At 50.9% G+C, this 18,130-nt stretch overlaps 1 protein-coding gene across 1 annotated transcript; it reads left to right on the top strand.

The window, feature by feature from the left end:
- Nucleotides 1-1,882: 1,882 nt before the first annotated feature.
- On the top strand, nt 1,883-12,498 carry DHH (desert hedgehog signaling molecule). The gene is made up of 3 exons (XM_004616716.2): nt 1,883-2,421; nt 4,906-5,167; nt 5,496-12,498. Exons 1-3 carry the CDS (start codon nt 2,119-2,121, stop codon nt 6,119-6,121), a joined length of 1,191 nt encoding a protein of 396 aa, XP_004616773.1. The 5' UTR covers nt 1,883-2,118; the 3' UTR covers nt 6,122-12,498.
- The last annotated feature ends 5,632 nt before the right edge of the window (nt 12,499-18,130 follow it).

Raw genomic sequence — 18,130 nt, forward strand, 5'->3', positions numbered from 1 at the left:
GGACATGAGTCCCCTGACTTTACTCTTGGACATAGCACAATGTTTCTTAAAAATGGCAATTCTTGAATTTTCTGGGGGTCCAGCAATAGTGTAAGGTACGATTGAGAGGCAGGACTAGAGAGCTAGCTCATCAGTCAGGGGCATATGCCTTGCATGTGCCAGGACCCAGGTTCAGACCCTAGAACCGTATTCTTCCCTCACCAGCACCGGTGGGCAGAGCCCCGCAGGCTCCAATAGTGCCAAGCCCAAGCAGACCACTAAGCCAGGCCCCAGTTTTGAACTGTCTGTTCAAGTATCACTGGGGGTGGTTCCTTTGTCCCTGAGCACTGCTTGGGATCTTCCTCCCCCCACCTCCACCAGAAAATGTGTCCTACCTCAGGGAACTATCTTTCCAGAGCCGCTGGGCTTCTAGGCAAGTCCCCCTGCTCTGAGGACTGAGGATGAAGTCGCTGCTTAGGGTTTTATGCAGCATGTGCACCACACAGTGTCCAGGGCACCATTAGTCTCAGCCACTGCACATAGAGACTCTACAGCAAATGGCAACCAGGTGTCTCCCTCCTTTTGCAAAGGCACAGATCTGAGTGCTGGTCCTAGAGCTGAGGAAGAGATCCGTATGGAACAGATGAAAGTGTAGAGCCTGCAAATTACTGCTGAGTACCCTGCAATAAGCCTGCACTTCATTAGCTTTAGGATTTACACTTCAGAACTGCATTATTGAACAGGAGAAATGGCTGAAAAGGGCTCTCATGCATATTTTGCTTTTGGAACCTCTGGGTTTAATCCCAGCACCATGCTAAGTAGCCCCAAAAAAGACCCAGAAAATGCCTTGTCAGGAAAGAAGGTAATTCCAATACTGGTTAGCAAGGCAACAGATGGGCAGGTTCAGCCAGCAGGGAAGGCTCCTCAAAAAGAGATATTTGGGAGGCTGGAGATAGTATAGTGGGTAAGGTATCCTTGCATGTGTTTGAGCCAGATTCAATCCCAGGCACCCCATATGGTATCCCAAGAACCACTGGATGTGGCCCTACCCACCCCAAAAAAGTTTATTTCAAGGGGCTGGAGAAAATACAGCAGTAAGGCACTTGCTTTGCATGCCATCACTTGGTCCTGTTTCCATCTCCAGTCCTGCAGGGTGAATCCAGAGAACAGGACTAAGAATAGTCCCAGAGTAATGGCAGGTGTGATTAAAAAAAAAAAGTTATTTCTCAATGATAACATTGGTAACTGAAGGCCAATCCAGCCATCACACTTCAGGAGCTTCCTAGCAAGTAATTCATTTGAAAGGAAGCAGCAGTTGGGTTTCAGGGAGGACAAGACATGTGACAGCTTTGAAATACTAAGCCAGACGGTACCAAACCCAGTTTCTGATTCTGGGGATGCTCTCAGCAGAAGGCTGCAAAGCCACCAGGGGAAGAGATTTCCTGGTGCCTCCCTGCCGGACCTGGCTAGTGCTGAATAAAGGGAGACGCAAATTGAGAACACCAAAGGTTGTCCGCCTACAGGGCTTGGCTGGCCTTATGCGGGGACTGGAACCCCATCCTTCGTGGTAGCAAGAGGACATGGTCTGTCAGGTAGGTTTGGGGAAAGCCAAGGTCCAAGCATCAGGGCGTGTGGTTCAGCGTCAACTTTAGGCGTATGGTTAGAAGTAGAAGGATGCTTATTTGAGCAGCTAAGCGCTGTGTAACTACTAGATTTCTTGGTCAGGTGCCTTCCTATTTATTTGGATGGGACACACTTCACTCTCAACACGGATCGGCGGTGACCTGCCGGAGCCCCCGCCCCAGTGGGAGGGGGCGGGCGGTCCTGGAAGAAGGGCGGGGGGCGGGGCCAGGGGCAACTTAAGGCGGAGCTGTGCGTTCTGGCAGCGCCAGACCCGGCAGAACTAGGCTCGACTGGCACTCACCCACCACCCCCCGTCGTCCCTGCTGTGATGTCCTGTCTGTAGCAGGTTCCCGGGCCCCCGGGCATGTAGGGAGGGCTCGCAGAGCCACGGGCGCTGCAGGGCACTCTGGAGGCAGCTCTGCCTGCTGCGCGCTCTGGTGCCTGGGGAAATGCCCAACTGACGGGCGAGCTGGTGAGAAAGAGAACATTGCCTTTTGGCCCTAGTTCGCAACATCCATGGCGCTGCCAGTCGGTCTGGTGCCCCTGTGCTGCTTGGCACTTCTGGCTCTGCCGGCCCAGAGCTGCGGACCGGGTAGGGGGCCGGTGGGCCGCCGCCGCTACGTGCGCAAGCAGCTGGTGCCGTTGCTCTACAAGCAATTCGTGCCCAGCGTGCCCGAGCGGACCCTGGGCGCCAGTGGGCCTGCGGAGGGGAGGGTGGCAAGGGGCTCCGAGCGCTTCCGGGACCTGGTGCCCAACTACAATCCCGACATCATCTTCAAGGATGAGGAGAACAGTGGCGCAGACCGCCTGATGACAGAGGTAAGGGCGGGGGTGGGGGGTGTCTCCACACCTGCGCTGGGCACTGCCACCTCTATTTTCTATGGCAGCCGCGTGAGGTGAGTCTGATGGAACCTTAGCCTCAAAGACCTTTCCTCAACAGCCCCCACCCCCCACTCTGCACTGGAATGAGTGAACCGAGGGATCCCACCGGGAGCCTGGGCTGGGGAGGGGAGGAGGGGCTAGTGAGAGTGAAGCTGGGAGCGACCGTGAGGGCGGGGAAAGGAGGATGGCGGCAGGCGAGACGGGAAATGGCTGAGGCGTGGACCGGGGGTCAGTTACCAAGCCAGGCAGGAAGGGCTGGGGTGAGCTGGGGGCCAGGAGCTGGCTGGGCAGCAGACAGAAAGCGCTACCCTCAGCCTACCTCCTGACCCGAGTGTGGAAAAAGCTCTGCCGGCCAAAGAGATTGAAAGCGGGGAGAGAGACTCAGGTGTCAGGCCTCTGAGGAGGACCAGAGGTGTCTGGCATGCAGAGGACTAGAACATGCAGAGGTGCTCTAGAGTCCAGATGGCTGCCCTGTGTGCACAGCAGTTCTTCAGTAGAGCTGGTGTCCCACCTGAGACTCAGAGGGCACCCGTGTCCTTCCAGCTCAGCCTAGCACAGAGGCTTTCCTTGGGATTCAAGAAAACAAATCCAACTACCTCCTGTCTCGCGCACCAGAGCCTCAACAATATGGAGGGGGTGGGTGGGCAGTACCTGGGGAGAGGAGAACCCCTCTGCTCAGTCTTCTGTAGCGCCAGAACTGGAAGGAAACTAGGTCATGTTCTTCCACCCCACCCCCATTTTATAGCCGAGAACTGGGCCCCAGGAGGATAAGCGATTTAATCAAAAACCTTACAATTAAGTAGTGGCATGGCTGGGAGTAGAATCCAGGACTCCTGCTCTGGGTTCCCTATATTTCCATTACACCACCTAATTGTGTATGGAGTGAGTAGGTGGGGGACAGGGAGGGGGACGGATTTCCTTTGATTAATTGCCATAGTTTTCCAGGTTATTTTGTTAAAAAAAAAAAACCTGTGTGTGTGTGTGGAGGGGGGGGACACTCCTGCCCTGCAGCCTTTCTCAGTCCCGCCATTGGGAAGGGGTCATTCCTTCCCTCCTTGGTCATGGGAGAGGGTTTGCGGGCCTTGGCTCTAGCTGCAGAACAAGGAACAGTCCCGGGAAGGACAGGCCTGGGAACCCCCTCATCCCGCTTATCTCCCACACCCCGGCTGCTAAAGGCCTCCATTGAGTAGGCTCTGCCCTGGGCTGCTGCCCCCGCAGGTCAAGGCCTCAGGGCCTCCTTAGGGGACAAAATGACAAAAAGTTGGAAGGAGTTACCACTTTTCCTGTCTTCCCCCACCCCTCCTCTCCATCGCTGCGGAGGTGTCGCAGAGTCGGGGCATGGGCAGTTAGGCCCAGACTCGCGCGGAGGTGAGCGATGCGATGCGCGGGGGCCGGAGGAAGCTGCTCTCCTCCTCCCGCAGCGCCTCGCCGTGCAGCCTCCAAGGTCTCGGGCTCGTCGCGGAGATAACGCCGCGCTACTCCCCTGGCACACTCTCAGCTGCTGCTGCCCGGCCTCCTCTCGCTCCAGCCCTGCAGGGGGCCTCCCAGACCAGCGTTCCGGCACCTCCCCGTGAGAGGCCGGGGCTGCTCCCACGCCTCGCCGGGCTGCCTCGGGAGCCGAGAGGGCGAGCCGGGAGCTGTCGGGCTGCAGGGCCGGCGCTGGAACCCGGAGGGCGGACCGCGCGGGGGGAGGGGACCCGACGGGCCGAGCAGGACAGGGGGGCGCGGCTTTCTGCCCTTTCCTCTCGCTGCGCCGGGGCGGCTGAAAAGCGCCTTTGTGGATGGAGCTGCTGAGTCCGCTTCTCCCCGCGAGTCCTCGGCCCCGGCCCGGGATTCTCGCTCGGTTAAGTCATCCCGGAGAATAGCCATTGTGCTTCGCGCAGCCCCCGCCACCCCGGCCCTTTCTCGAGCAGCTTTAATCCCGCGCCGCTCCCTCGGGCACCTCGGTGGGGGTCACTTGTACCAACAACAAGGGGTTAATGCCAGGGGCCGAAAGGAGGAGGAGGAAGGAAGGAAGGAAGGAAGGAAACGATGCCCCGTGCCAGGGAAGGCAACGAAACAAAAGATGAGTCAGGCCGAGGGAGGGCAGCGGGGCTTGAGGCGGGGGCCGGGCTCAAACAGGGGTTCTTCTCGGCGCTCACCCGCTTTCCACCCAACCGCCAACTCCCCCCTCAAACTCTTGCTATCGCTCAGGTTGAACCTCCTCCCAGGACAAGAAGGTAGGGGGCGGGCCCCGACGTGGGGAAAGAGCAGGTACTCATGGCAACCTCAACAGGTGACCCCCACAGGGGATCTCAGCGTCTCACTTCCCCAGAGCACTCATAAGTTGCGAGGAAGAGGGGTGGGCCGGGAAAACCGAGAAATGCGCGCGGTCCCGCCTCCTACCGCTGGTAGTGAGGACCGATCCCCTATTCCTGCCAGCGCTGCAAGGAGCGGGTGAACGCGCTGGCCATCGCAGTGAGGAACATGTGGCCCGGAGTGCGCCTGCGTGTGACCGAGGGCTGGGACGAGGACGGCCACCACGCGCAGGACTCCCTCCACTACGAAGGCCGGGCCTTGGACATCACCACCTCTGATCGCGATCGCAATAAGTATGGGCTGCTGGCGCGCCTGGCAGTGGAAGCCGGCTTCGACTGGGTCTACTACGAATCCCGCAACCACGTCCACGTGTCGGTCAAAGCCGGTACAGTAGGGGGTGGGTGGTGAGCTCTGCCCCCGAAGGGGTCCCCTCCAGCTAACTGAGGCTGCAGTTCATGCGACCCTAGGGCGTGACCCAAGGGTTTTTGCGACCCAAGTAGGCGTGAGTGATGTAAGTCACCCTTGCATTTCTGCCCAGGTCAGGCCAGATTCGCGGGGGAACAGCAGTGCATGTTGTCTCAGCAGCGGGTAGGGCTGTGCTGGGCCTGACCCATAGCTTTGAGAATCTACAACCGCTTAATCGAGTCCCGCTGAGAACGTCGAACTATTCTAGAGCCAGGAGTCCCAATTCAATCCTCTGTTTGGTCCCGCAGATAACTCCCTGGCGGTCAGGGCAGGCGGCTGCTTTCCGGGAAACGCCACCGTGCGTCTGCGGAGCGGCGAGCGGAAGGGCCTGCGGGAACTGCACGGCGGAGACTGGGTTCTGGCCGCAGACGCGGCAGGCCGGGTGGTGCCCACGCCCGTGCTGCTCTTCCTGGACCGGGACCTGCAGCGCCGCGCTTCCTTCGTGGCCGTGGAGACCGAGCGGCCCCCGCGCAAGCTGCTGCTCACGCCCTGGCACCTGGTGTTCGCCGCCCGAGGTCCGGCGCCGGCGCCCGCCGACTTTGCCCCGGTGTTCGCGCGCCGCCTGCGCGCGGGGGACTCGGTGCTGGCGCCCGGCGGGGACGCGCTCCGGCCCGCGCGCGTGGCCCGGGTGGCGCGGGAGGAAGCCGTGGGCGTGTTTGCGCCGCTCACCGCGCACGGGACGCTGCTGGTCAACGACGTCCTGGCCTCGTGCTACGCGGTCCTGGAGAGTCACCAGTGGGCGCACCGCGCCTTTGCCCCCTTGCGCCTGCTGCACGCGCTGGGGGCGCTGCTTCCGGGCGGGGCCGTGCAGCCCACCGGCATGCACTGGTACTCGCGCTTCCTCTACCGCCTGGCGGAGGAGCTGCTGGGCTGAGCGCTTCAGGCACGGAAACCCCCAGGCGTTCGATGTGGAAGGCTGCTGTGCTCTGTGATGACGGGGAGGGAGGGACCGTTTAGGAGAAGATGGAGGCGATACCGAGCGCCCGGTTCAGGCTCCCTTAAACTGGGAGGGGATTCCGGGGTCGGAGGAAGGTGGGGTTGATGATGCGCTTCCCTGACAAGGATTATTTGGCCTCTTCTTCCCCAGTGCCTCACTCCCACCGGGTTATTTTATTTTATTTTCTATTTATAAATTGTAATATAATGGTCAGCTTGCCCTACCTGGGAAGGTGAGGGGTGACAGCTCGTCATTCACACGGACAGTCAGCCCACCTGACCTCTGACATTTTCCTACAGGTGGGTTAATAAAGGGAAGGCATCCAGGAGCTTAATGGAAAGACATCTCTGTTTGGAGGGCGTTTGACTCCAGAAGGGAGAAGAAAGGAGACCAACCTAGTCAGTATCTACTTGCAAATCTTTCCACCTTTCTGTAGCAGACCTTCTAGCACTGTTGCAGAGGACGCTCTTCCAGTCCATTAGAAACCGACCAGGAGAGGGGCCAGAGCCATAGAAAGGTGCTTGCCTTGCATGTGGGTAGGGTGTTTGCCTTGCATGTGGCTGACCTGGGTTTGATCCTTGGCATCCCATATGGTCCCCCAAGCAAGCACTGCCAGGAGTAATTTCTGAGTGCAGAGCCAGGAATAACTCCTGAGTGTCACTGGGTATGAGAAAGAAAGAAAGAAAAAAAGAAAGAAAGAAAGAAAGAAAGAAAGAAAGAAAGAAAGAAAGAAAGAAAGAAAGAAAGAAAGAAAGAAAGAAAGAAAGAAAGAAAGAGAGAAAGAAAGAGAGAAAGAGAGAGAGAAAGAGAGAGAGAGAAAGAGAAAGAAAGAAAGAAAGAAAGAAAGAAAGAAAGAAAGAAAGAAAGAAAGAAAGAAAGAGAGAGAGAAAGAGAGAGAGAAAGAGAGAAAGAAAGAAGACCAGGAGAGGGTCAGAGCAGCAGCAGTAGTAGTACAGCAGTTGGGTGCTTTCCTTGCTCCTTGCACTTTGGCTGAACCCGGGTTCGATCCCTGACACCCCGTATGGTCCCCTAACCGCCCCCCCCCCAGGAGTGATCCCTGAGCACAGAGCTGCACGGAGCCAGGATTAAGCTCAAATGAGGCTTTGAGCACAATTAGATGTGTCCCCCAAACAAAATCAAAACAAAACAAACAAGTCAGACCAAAAGACTTGGGCCCTCTAAGAGGCTGGTCCCTTCTCCCGCCCAGAGCCACAAACTTGCATTCTGACTGTTGAAGGGACCAGGGGCTTCCTTTGGGCCTTTTCTCTAGGTTCATTGGTACTGATGCTCAGGGAATTTTGTCCCCTCTCCATTAGACTGTGGTCCTGATACCTCTTTTAAGACACCATGAATCAGCCTAGTCTCCAGGCTATCCTAGTTAGTGTCTAAATGGAGCTGATTATATTTTTCTGGAGGGTCACTGGACCAAATAATGACACATGAAAATCCCTAGATAATTCATAATTTATAGTTCTCACACTGCCAATAGAGCGTTGGAATCTTTCTTCTTTATTTTTATTTATTTTATTTTTTTGTTTTTATTTTTGTTTTTTGCTCAGGGCTTACTCCTGGCTCTGCACTCAGGAATTACTCCTGGCAGTGCTCAGGAAACCATATGGGATGGATGCTGAGGATTGAATTGGGTCGGTGGGGTGTGTGGTCCTACACATTGCACTACGTCATGGACCCCTGGAATCTTTTTCTTCTAAATGGCTGCTCATAGAGAATGCCTTCAGCCTCAGCATATTGCTGGGCGGGGGTCGGGGGAGGATGAAAAATAGGCTCTCCATGCAGAGATTCCCTTCCAGATACCTGTCCTGTGGTTGCATCTGCTGCTCACCTTCACCACCCTCTCCTGTCTCCCACTTTTGCCAGCTGTTGCTCTGACCTGTGTGTTTCTGGAAACTTTGGGTTACAGGCATAGCAGACATCTGTAATCCAGGCAGAGAGGGCTCCTGATTTAGAAATGAAAGCTCTGAGAAAGTTTGTCTACACCTTGGAAGGAGAGTATGTAGGGGCCGAGGGGTGGTGGGGCCTCTGGGACCACCAGGAGGAGTGCGTCTTTCCTGGGCTGGCCGGCCTGGAGGGTCCCTGCTATACAGTGCCCTCTGCTGGCCTTCAGGGTTAGTTCCTTGTAGTTTCGGATGACAGGAGAGAGAGCGAGAGCAGTGAGTGTCCCATAAAGAGAGGCAGATTGCACCCACAGAGACTAGAGGTGAAAGATGGCGGGCGGGGCTTGTTAGGGTGCTTGGGATGAGCCCAAGGTTTGATCCAGCCCTTGAAGGGGCGGAGGGCTCCACCTGCTGTCTGGTGGAGAAGCCTTCTCGAACCAGCACTTCCCCGTTTCTCTGTCTTAGCTGTGGCTCCTGGAGATACAGTGGAAACCCGTGGCAGTTCCGACATCCTGGGCATTCCAGTCACCCCTCATCCCCCTTTCCCTTGTGGTCCCAGAGTTCAGTGTTTGGAGGTGAGGCATACTTAGGATTCCAGGACGTGCTCCCGAGGGCGGCATTGGGAAGCAGGCTCTGCCCTTCTCTTCGCGCCAGGTGCTCCCCCTCTGGGTCATAGTCAGAGGCAGAAGTTGCCCCGCATCCCTCTTATGCCAAACCAGGCCATGACCAATTTGAGAAAACCATTCATCCCCTTTCCTCTTGGCTCCTCTTACTGCCCCTCCCTCGTATTTTTTTCCCCTCTGAAGTGGAGGCATACTCTATGGTGCTCAGGGATCACTCCTGGCAGGCTTGGGGGGTCAGATGGGATACTGGGAATGGAACTCAGGTTGGCAGTGTACAAGGTAAATGCACAGCATGCAACCCACTATGCTATTGCTTCAGCCCTGCCCCTTGTTCTTATCTCATTCTCACCCAAAATAAGACTTTATGCCATAAAAATATCTTGATGGTGATTTCCAGTACTTTAATAAGTTGAACGGGGATTGGGTACTTGGTTCCCCTTAAACTACATCCTATATTCTCATACCTGACTAATGTTTTTTACCATTTTCATCTCCTTGAGCCTCTTCTAACTCCTTCATTTTTCTGTAAATGATTAAAAAAAAAATCAGTTCCCTCAAATGCCAAAGAGCATCATATCCGGGGCTGGAGGGATAGCACAGCGGGTAGGGAGTTTGCCTTGCACGCGGCCGACCCGGGTTCTAATCCCAGCATCCCATATGGTCCCCTGAGCACCGCCAGGGGTAATTCCTGAGTGAAGAGCCAGGAGTAACCCCTGTGCATCGCCGGGTGTGACCCCCCCCCCCAAAAAAGAGCATCATATCCAAGAAATAGGCCATGATTTCATATTTCACACAATATTTCCAGTTGCAACACCTCATCAATAAAGCAGGCAGTGAGCTGGGCCGAGAGTAAGGTAATAAGCCTTGCACATGACTAATTCCACTGAATCTCCAGTACTGTATGTAGATGGTCTCCTGAGTACCAACAGGTGTACTCACCCTTCCCCAGCAAAAAAAATAGAGGCAGTGAGCATTAGGGGGAAGGCCTGGCTGGGAAGTTAGGCATTGCTGGAGCTAATGCTATATCCCTGCCGGGTGGTTATGGACATCAGCATCTATGCCAGGTGGGACCTAGGGACCAGGTGTTACCAATGTTTTATATTTTTGCATTTATTTCTTGTTGCCATTGCTGCTTCTCTCCTCATTAATCTACCTAAATTACTAACAACTGTTCCCAAACTTTTTGGAAGTGGACTCGCTTTGTCCTATGATTGATTTCCTAAAGCTTCTTTCTTCACAATGTATTGTTTGACAGATTTGGGTTTTAGAACTAATGTATAATTTAGAGATAATTTTGATTTGAGAATATACAGATTATTTTGTGATAACCCTGGAAGAAATGCAAGCTGGGAGGGAAGAGTGGAGAAATGCTGCTCCAAGATTTAGGTGACCTATTTTGTTGCCCAGAAATCAGATCCCCCCACCCCTACCCCGTAACTCCCATTCTTCAAGTAAGATTAGGAGCATGACAAAATAACAACATAATAGGCATTGTAAAAAACACACACACATACACATACATAATCTAGGGGCAAGAGAGATAGGAAAGAAGTTAAGGCACTAGCCTTTTGGCCAACAGTGTTTGATTCAGACATCACACATGGTCCCCCTTCACCTCCTCTGCACAGAGCCAGGAGTAAGCCCTGAACCCAGCTGGGTGTGGTGCAAACACACACACACACACACACACACACACACACACACACACGGACTAGGAAACAGCTTCTGTGCTAGAGAAGAAGATATAAATGTATAAAATGGATCAGGACCAAACAAAATTGTTACTTAATCAGAATGAGTTGAATGTATATACTAGTAGCAGAAGGTCTTCCAAAGAACAAGGAGACAGTAGAATGTTGAGGCATGTGTAGGTGGAGAACAGAGAGAAGTAACATGAGCAAGGACTTAGTCAGTATGAGAATGAAAATGGGCAGCTCTGTTAAAACTGTAGACTGGGAAACTTAACTTCGTGTACCTAATGTTTACTGAGAACTTACTACATGCTGGGTCCTGTTCTAGCACTTTATATGCATTTTCTCTTCATCCTCACAATAACCCTATGAGAGCATATTATTGAGGCAAAGAGAGATTGGAGGCCAGAGAGATGGTACAAGAGTTAAGACATTGCAGCTGTGACACTGGTTCAAAACCCAGCATCATATACAGCCCTACCAGGAGTGACTCCTGAGCACAGAGCCAGATGTGGTCTCTGAGCACACCGGGTGTGGCCCAAAAACCCAAAGGAGAGAGAGCAAGAGAGAGAGGGAGAGAGAGAAAGAGCAAGAGAGAGAAGAGAGAGAGAGAACAAGAGGGAGAAAGAAAGTTGAGTAACTTGCCCACTCCTTTAGTCAGTTATGGAACCGGAATCAGAATAACAAGAAATAAGACTATCTTGGTGGATGGGGCCACAGCCTAGAAGTCTGTGTCGTCAAAACACTTTGACTCTTCTCAGTCGCCTTCACTGAGACACTAATAAAGTCCTAGTTTCCTGACACTTATTTTTCTCTCATTTTCACTGGCTCATTTTCGTCCTGTCTCATTTTGTCCTTCCCTGTTTGAAGTCCCCTAGCCACCAGTCAAGGAAATACCTATAGAGATGGAGGGGGGTAACCCAACAAGAAAGTATAGGAAGATTCTAGATCTTTGGGGGTTAAAGGAGAGGGGACATTGAATATTTTTCTAACTTGATTTAGAAAGGTGTTCAAAGTGAACATAGTCTTCTCCATAGTGAAAAAGGCAAACAAAGAAACACAGAAGCAAGCAGGATACATGTTCAAGAACATAGACTTGAAGAGCAGACCTGAATTTTGTTAATACTCAATGTCCATGTCCCCTTCCCTGCCCCAGGCTGGTGTATAGAAACCCTTGTGGATCTACTGGAGATGGGACCCCAGGAAGGGTTCAGTTCACATGAGGTCATAATAGTAGGTCCCTCATCTGATGGACTCAAAAGGAGACACCAAAGAGTTTGCTTTCTCAAGGCTGGAGCAACAGTATAGCAGGTAGGGCATTTGCCTTGCATGCAACCCGCAGGCTTCAATCCTCAGCACCCTTATGGCCCCCAAGCCCACCAAGATTGATCCGTGAGCACAGAGCCAGGAGTAAGCCTTGAGCATACCAGGTGTGGCTCCAATCCCTCCACCACTACAAAAATAAATAAAGAGTTTGCTTTTGCCACACACATGAAGGCAGAAACAGTAAGGGAGAAATGAGAAGGGGAACATCTAAAAGCCAGGAAGAAAACACTCATCAGAAATCAAATTGGGGAGGCTGAAGCGATAGTATAGTAGGTAGGGCATTTGCCTTGCACACAGCCGACCTGGATTTGATTCCCAGCATCCCGTAGGATCCCCTGAGCACCACCAGGAGTAATTCCTGAGTGCAAAGCCAGGAGTAACCCCTGTGCATCATCGGGTGTGAACCAAAAAAACAAAAAAAAAAGAAGAAGAAGAAGAAGAAGAAAGAAATCAAATTGGGGTGAGGGAGACAAAGGCTTAGCATGCAGAGCCCTCAATTCAATCTCTGGACCTGCTGGGTCGCACCTCAGCACCAGGACTAAGCGCTGAGAGGAGCTTATGGGCTTTAGAGTCCCTTCGGGGGCCAGAATGATAATACAGCAGGTGGGACACGTGCTTTGTATGTGGTGCACCTAGATTTAACCTCCTGATCCACATATGATCCCCCAAGCCCTGCCAGGAGTGATTCCTGAACGCAATAGCCCTAAACACTACTGAGTATGACTCAACAATAAACTAAAACACAATTAAAAAAAAGAAGTGCCTTTCCATAAATAAATGAATATAGAAGAAAAGGAATAAAATTGGCCAGAACATTGAGTTTGGTGTTTTTTTTTTTTTGTTTGGGGGCCACATGTGGCAGGGGTTATTCCTTGTTCTGGGATCATGTACACTTCTGGGAATTTGATCATGACCAAGTAAAATATAAGGCCTTAACTCCTTAGCTCTAATACTATCTCTGGCCTTACATACTTAATTTTAATTGGAAGGTAAGGGTTGGCATCCCTGCTCAGGGCTTACTCTGTGCTTGGGAGTCACTCTTGATAGTTCTCAGGGAACCCTGTGTGGTGCCAGAAATTGAACAAGGACCCAGAGAGTGGAAGGCAAGGGCCCTGATCACTATAGTTTCCTTCTGGATCAGTGTTTTATGTTTAAGATTCCTGTTTGGGGGTATTTTGTTATGGCAGCCTTATCAGACTGATATAAGGGATGAAGAGATAATAAAGTGGGTAAGGTGTTTGCCCTACACATGGCTTATTAGATTTGATCCCTAGAACCCCATATGGTCCCCTGAGTCTGTCAGGAGTGATCCCTGAGGCAGAGTCAGGAGTATACCTAAGCACAGCTGGGTTTGGCCCTAAAACAAAATAAGAGGGCCGGAGTGATAGCACAGCGGGTAGGGCGTTTGCCTTGCACGCGGCCGACCTGGGTTTGATCCCCGGCATCCCATATGGTCCCCCAAGCACTGCCAGGAGTAATTCCTGAGTGCAAAGCCAGGAGTAACCCCTGAGCATTGCTGGGTGTGACCCAAAAAGAAAAAAATAAGAAAACCAGATTAATATAAGCTTCCAGAAATGTTTGAAGTTAGAAGAGGCCTGTGCTGAAGTCCATAATAGTGAAAATATTTAACTCTGCTTGAAAAATGACCAATTGTACCCTGATACTCTGGAGAAAGTTTTTAGGAGGAAGAGGCTGAGCTATACTCAACACAGATGACCCTTGATATTCTCAGGGACTTTATTTGGTACAGGGAATTTCAAGCTGGGTTTAGCAGGATGCAAGGCAAGAGACTTACCCCTGTATCATATCTGTAGCCCTAAAGGAAGGATCTTTTCTCAGGCTGGATGCCTGAGTCAGCTGTTAGTGCATCCTTTTCTCTACTATTGTCCCTTAATGTGATATGGTTGGTTTAAACATATGAAAATCTTCCATGTGAGGGGTTTTCATTAGTAGGATTTTATTGGATGCCTAGGGTGTGTCAAGTATTGTAGGCCACAGGGATAGGACAATAAGAAGCTTCATTTGGTAAGATAGGCTTAAATGATTCATCACAAGTGATGAAATGAAAGATGACTGTGATGAAAGATGGGAAGTAACATTTAATCAGAAACCTGAAAAATGAGTTAAAAAAAATAGCAACATGCAAAGGCCTGAAGATAGCGAATAAGAATATGAAGAATCTGAGGAACATCAACAAGTTATACCTAGAGGGCAATGTGAGCCACCTTAAAAACTTTCATATGAAGGCTGGAGAGAGTCCATGTGTTAAGGTACTTGCCTTTGCACTCACTGACCCTGGTTTGATCCCTGGCATCACATATGGTTCTCTGAGCACTGTAAGTAGTAATCCCTGAGCATAGAGATTGAAGTTATCCCTGAGCACTGCCAGGTGTGGCCCAAACACACTCTTCAGGCTCTTGCCTGCCAAAAACCCCCAAAATTCATGTCTGGAGAAAGGAGCTCAATGAGCTGATGGGCTCAGTTATCTTTCTGTCCCTGTGGGTCATTTTCATCTCTTACTAGGCTATTCTCAGCTGAGCATATGAGTGTTGCTGGTTCTGTTTGCAAATAGGAAGCAGAAGTGCCCCTTACAAAGAGCCTGTTTTAGGAGCAGACAGTGAGACATGGTGTGGGGGCATCGGAGCAAGACAGGACAGGTGAGGGATCAGTGAGGACTCAGGCTCTGGCTTCCCTCTTCTCTGACATCTAAACCCAAACTTGTCTACTTCTCTCCTGGGAAAGCTATGGCCTAAGAACACAGGGAGTCCGATTTTAAGTCACATGATATTGAAATGAAACTTATTGGAACTTGGGGCTCTTTTCCAGCTCTTCTCTTTCATCCATTTGTTCAGCAGACCCTGGGCCAAGCTTGGAGGTAATGGGCCTATGCTGAGATAGACTCTTTGCCAAGAGTCGGGTCCGGAGGAAACACCGCAGCTGCCTGGGACAGCTGGCTAAACCCTCAAGCAGCTGCAGCAACTGGGGATTCCACCCAACATCTGAGCTAGGATTAATCCCAATTCCTCCACACACACCCCTTCCTTGTTCTAGACCCAGAGAGAAGCTCTTTCTTTTGGGGGGGGTGGGGGCTAGCCCACACCTGGTGGTACTTAAGGGGTCACATATTGCTGGGGCAAAGCCCAGTCCTCCAGCATTCAAACCACGTGCTCAGCCTTGCTCTCCTGCTATCGCACAGAATTTGAGACTAGGTTAAGATTTTGTTTGTGTGTTTGTTTGTTGGGGTCATACCTGGCAGTGCTCAGGGGTAACTCCTGGCTTTGGGCTCAGGGATAACACCTGGTGGTGCTCAGGGGACCCTGTATGGTGTCAGGGATCAAATGCGGTTTGGTCACATGTAAGGCCTTCCCTTCTCTTTGGCCCCTTAGACTGGGAAGTTATGAATCTCTCTCAGAAAGATGTGCAACCAGGGGGCTGGAGCAATAACACAGTGGGTAGGGCGTTTGCCTTGCACATGGCCGACCCACGTTCGAATCCCAGCATCCCATATGGTCTCCTGAGCACCGCCAGGAGTAATTCCTGAGTGCAGAGCCAGGAGTAACCCCTTTGCTTCGCCGGGTGTGACCCAAAAAGCAAAAAAATAGAGAAAGATGTGCAGCCAAAGTAATCAAGCTCCTCATTCCTGGGAAGCTACTGGCCCCAGAAATATACTGTATACTGGGGCCACCATAGTATACTCACCCAGGATACTGGGGCCACCCTAGAAAGGAGACTGTATTTCTTTCCCACACATTTCTCTTTATTCTTTATTATTATTATTATTATTTTGCTTTTTGGGTCACACCCGGCAATGCACAGGGGTTACTCCTGGCTCATGCACTCAGGAATTACTCCTGGCGGTGCTCGGGAGACCATATGGGATGCTGGGAATCGAACCCGGGTTGGCCACGTGCAAGGCAAATGCCCTACCCACTGTGCTCCAGCTCCTTCTCTTTATTCTTTGACCAATTAGCTAGGATGGGTTTTTTTTCAAAATACTGACTTTGTCTAAGGGCTAGCATGTCTAGATCAACAATGTTTCCCATTTAGGGGGCCGGGCACATGATCCCTTGTGTACCCCCAGGATAATCTAAGAGGACCACAGGTGAACATAACAGAAATAAGGCCATGCACAAGACTGAGGGGCCAACCATTAGGACAGAAGGACCACAGCTGGGTGAAGCCTGAGAAACTCCCCTCTATAGTCAGAGGGGCTTCTTTGGCTGGCTAAACCCTCAAGCAGCTGCAGCAACTGAGCAGGCATGGTGGCTTTGACTTTTATAGATGGGTCTGGAGTCCTGGTGGGAGTGTCGCAGATCGGAGCTCATACTGGTGCTTGACACTTTTAAACTGTGATAATTTCTTACTCACTGGAATTCTACAGTAAAAAATAATAGGACTCTATTTCACCAGCTGTGAGACCTTGAGGAAAGAGCTATGCAAGAGATGCCAGAGTCTACAAGTGGGTCCTTTTAAAAGGTTCAAAGTAAGGAAGTGCATGGGCCAGAGTGATAGTGCAGCAGTTAGAGCACTTGCCTTGCACAGGTTCAATCCCCCACACCCTATATGACCTCCTGGGGGAGTGATCCCTGAACAACTCTGTGGGTAACCCCAAAACACACAAAAAAGGCAAGGCGAGGAGGTGCTCTGAGCTTTTTTTAAAAAAATTTTTGGTTTGAGAGCCACCTACAGAGTTGTTCAGGGTGCATAGGTAAGGCAAATGCCTTAATTTCTGTACTATCTTTCTGGCCCTGAGATTTAAACAAGGCAGATTAACTCTGAAAGGAAAAAGGCAGTAGATCCATCCCCTTTAGCGAACATCTGTTAAAGCCCCATAAGTACTAATCAGCATTGAGCTATGCATGGATGTTTCATTTTCAGAAAATCATTTTAATGGATTAAACTAATTAGGTATTAGATGGAGAAGTGACCTGATGATCAAATTTGTGTTTTTTAGGAGTTTTGTGTGTGTGTGTGTGTATGTGTGTGTGTGTCGGGGGGAGCACACTCTGGGCTCGTCAAGGGTTACTCTGGGTACTCAGAGATCACTCCTGGGGTGATTGGGGCCATGTGAGGTGCTGGAGATTAAACTGGGGCCGACTGAATGAACATCGAGTGCCTTACCAACTGCACTATTTATCCAGTCTCCCCCAAATTTGGGCTTTGAAAATATCACTCTAACTTTTGGGTGGAGAATGGATTGTGAGGGAGGCCCAGGTGGAGAGCCAGCAGAAGAAAAACTCAACAGCGCAGAGAAATGTTGGCCAATACAAGTTGTGTCTTTGTCACCGAGGAAGTGACAGGGAGGTGGAAGATCCAGAACATCCATGTGGGATTGACAGGGTTTGGTGGTTGGCTGGATGAAGGGGGAGTGATGAGTTGAAAGAGAAAAAGACTTCTCTCAATTTTATCTGCTTGCTATCAATGTAACTAGATATAATAATAATAACAATGTAACTAGAACTAAAGAGAAAGAGTAATTGATCAGTCAATACCAATCTATTAATTCAAAATGGAACAGAGTGTGGTTGCTTCTGCTGCACATACACTAAAGGTTGGAATACTATAGAAAAGATTATCTAGGTTCCTGTGCCAGGAATGACATACCTAAATTCGTGAAGTGTTCTATTTATATTTTTGGGAGAGATCTCTTATGCATTACTTAGGTGGGCTGGGAGCCCTCCTAGCAATTCTTAGCTAGCTAGGCAGTTGGAGGGACTCACGGATGCAGTGCTGTGCAGGGTCTGCATTGCCACAATTAAAAGAGTCGCCCCAGTGGTGCTTGGGAGGCTTCCAGGGTCACACCTGCCAATACTGGGGGCCATGTGGTACCAGGGATCAAATCATATCAACTGTATGCAAGCTTGTGCCCTAACCCCTCAACTAATGCTCTGACCTCATCCATCTGTGTGGTGGTAGGGTGTTGGGTTCACTTGACAGTGCTCTGGGCCTATTCCTGGTTCTGTGATGGAGTTTACTCCCACAGATACTCATACTCAGAAGACCATGCAGTGCAAGAGATTCCTGTATGCAAAGTATGTGCTGAGGTTTTTCTGTATGTCACCACATCTGGTAGTGATCAGGAGTTACTTCTGGCTCTGCACTCGGGAAATATTCCTGATTGGCTCAGGGGACCACATGAGATACTTGGGATAGAACCTAGGTTGGCCACATGCAAGGAAAGTGCCCTATCTTCTATATTATCACTCCAATCCCATTTTCTAAGGCTTTGAGCTCTGTCTCAGAAACTCTATCTGTCTATCTATGTATTATTATTATTTTCAGGGACAACTGATGAATCAGGGGACTATGTGGTACCAGGAATTGATGAGCCTCCAACATTCAAAGCAGGCACTCAGTCTATTAAGCTATCTCTCTGGATATATATATATATATATATATATATATATATATATA

This window comes from Sorex araneus, chromosome 2, assembly GCF_027595985.1.
Source record: "Sorex araneus isolate mSorAra2 chromosome 2, mSorAra2.pri, whole genome shotgun sequence".
Lineage (NCBI taxonomy): Eukaryota > Metazoa > Chordata > Mammalia > Eulipotyphla > Soricidae > Sorex > Sorex araneus.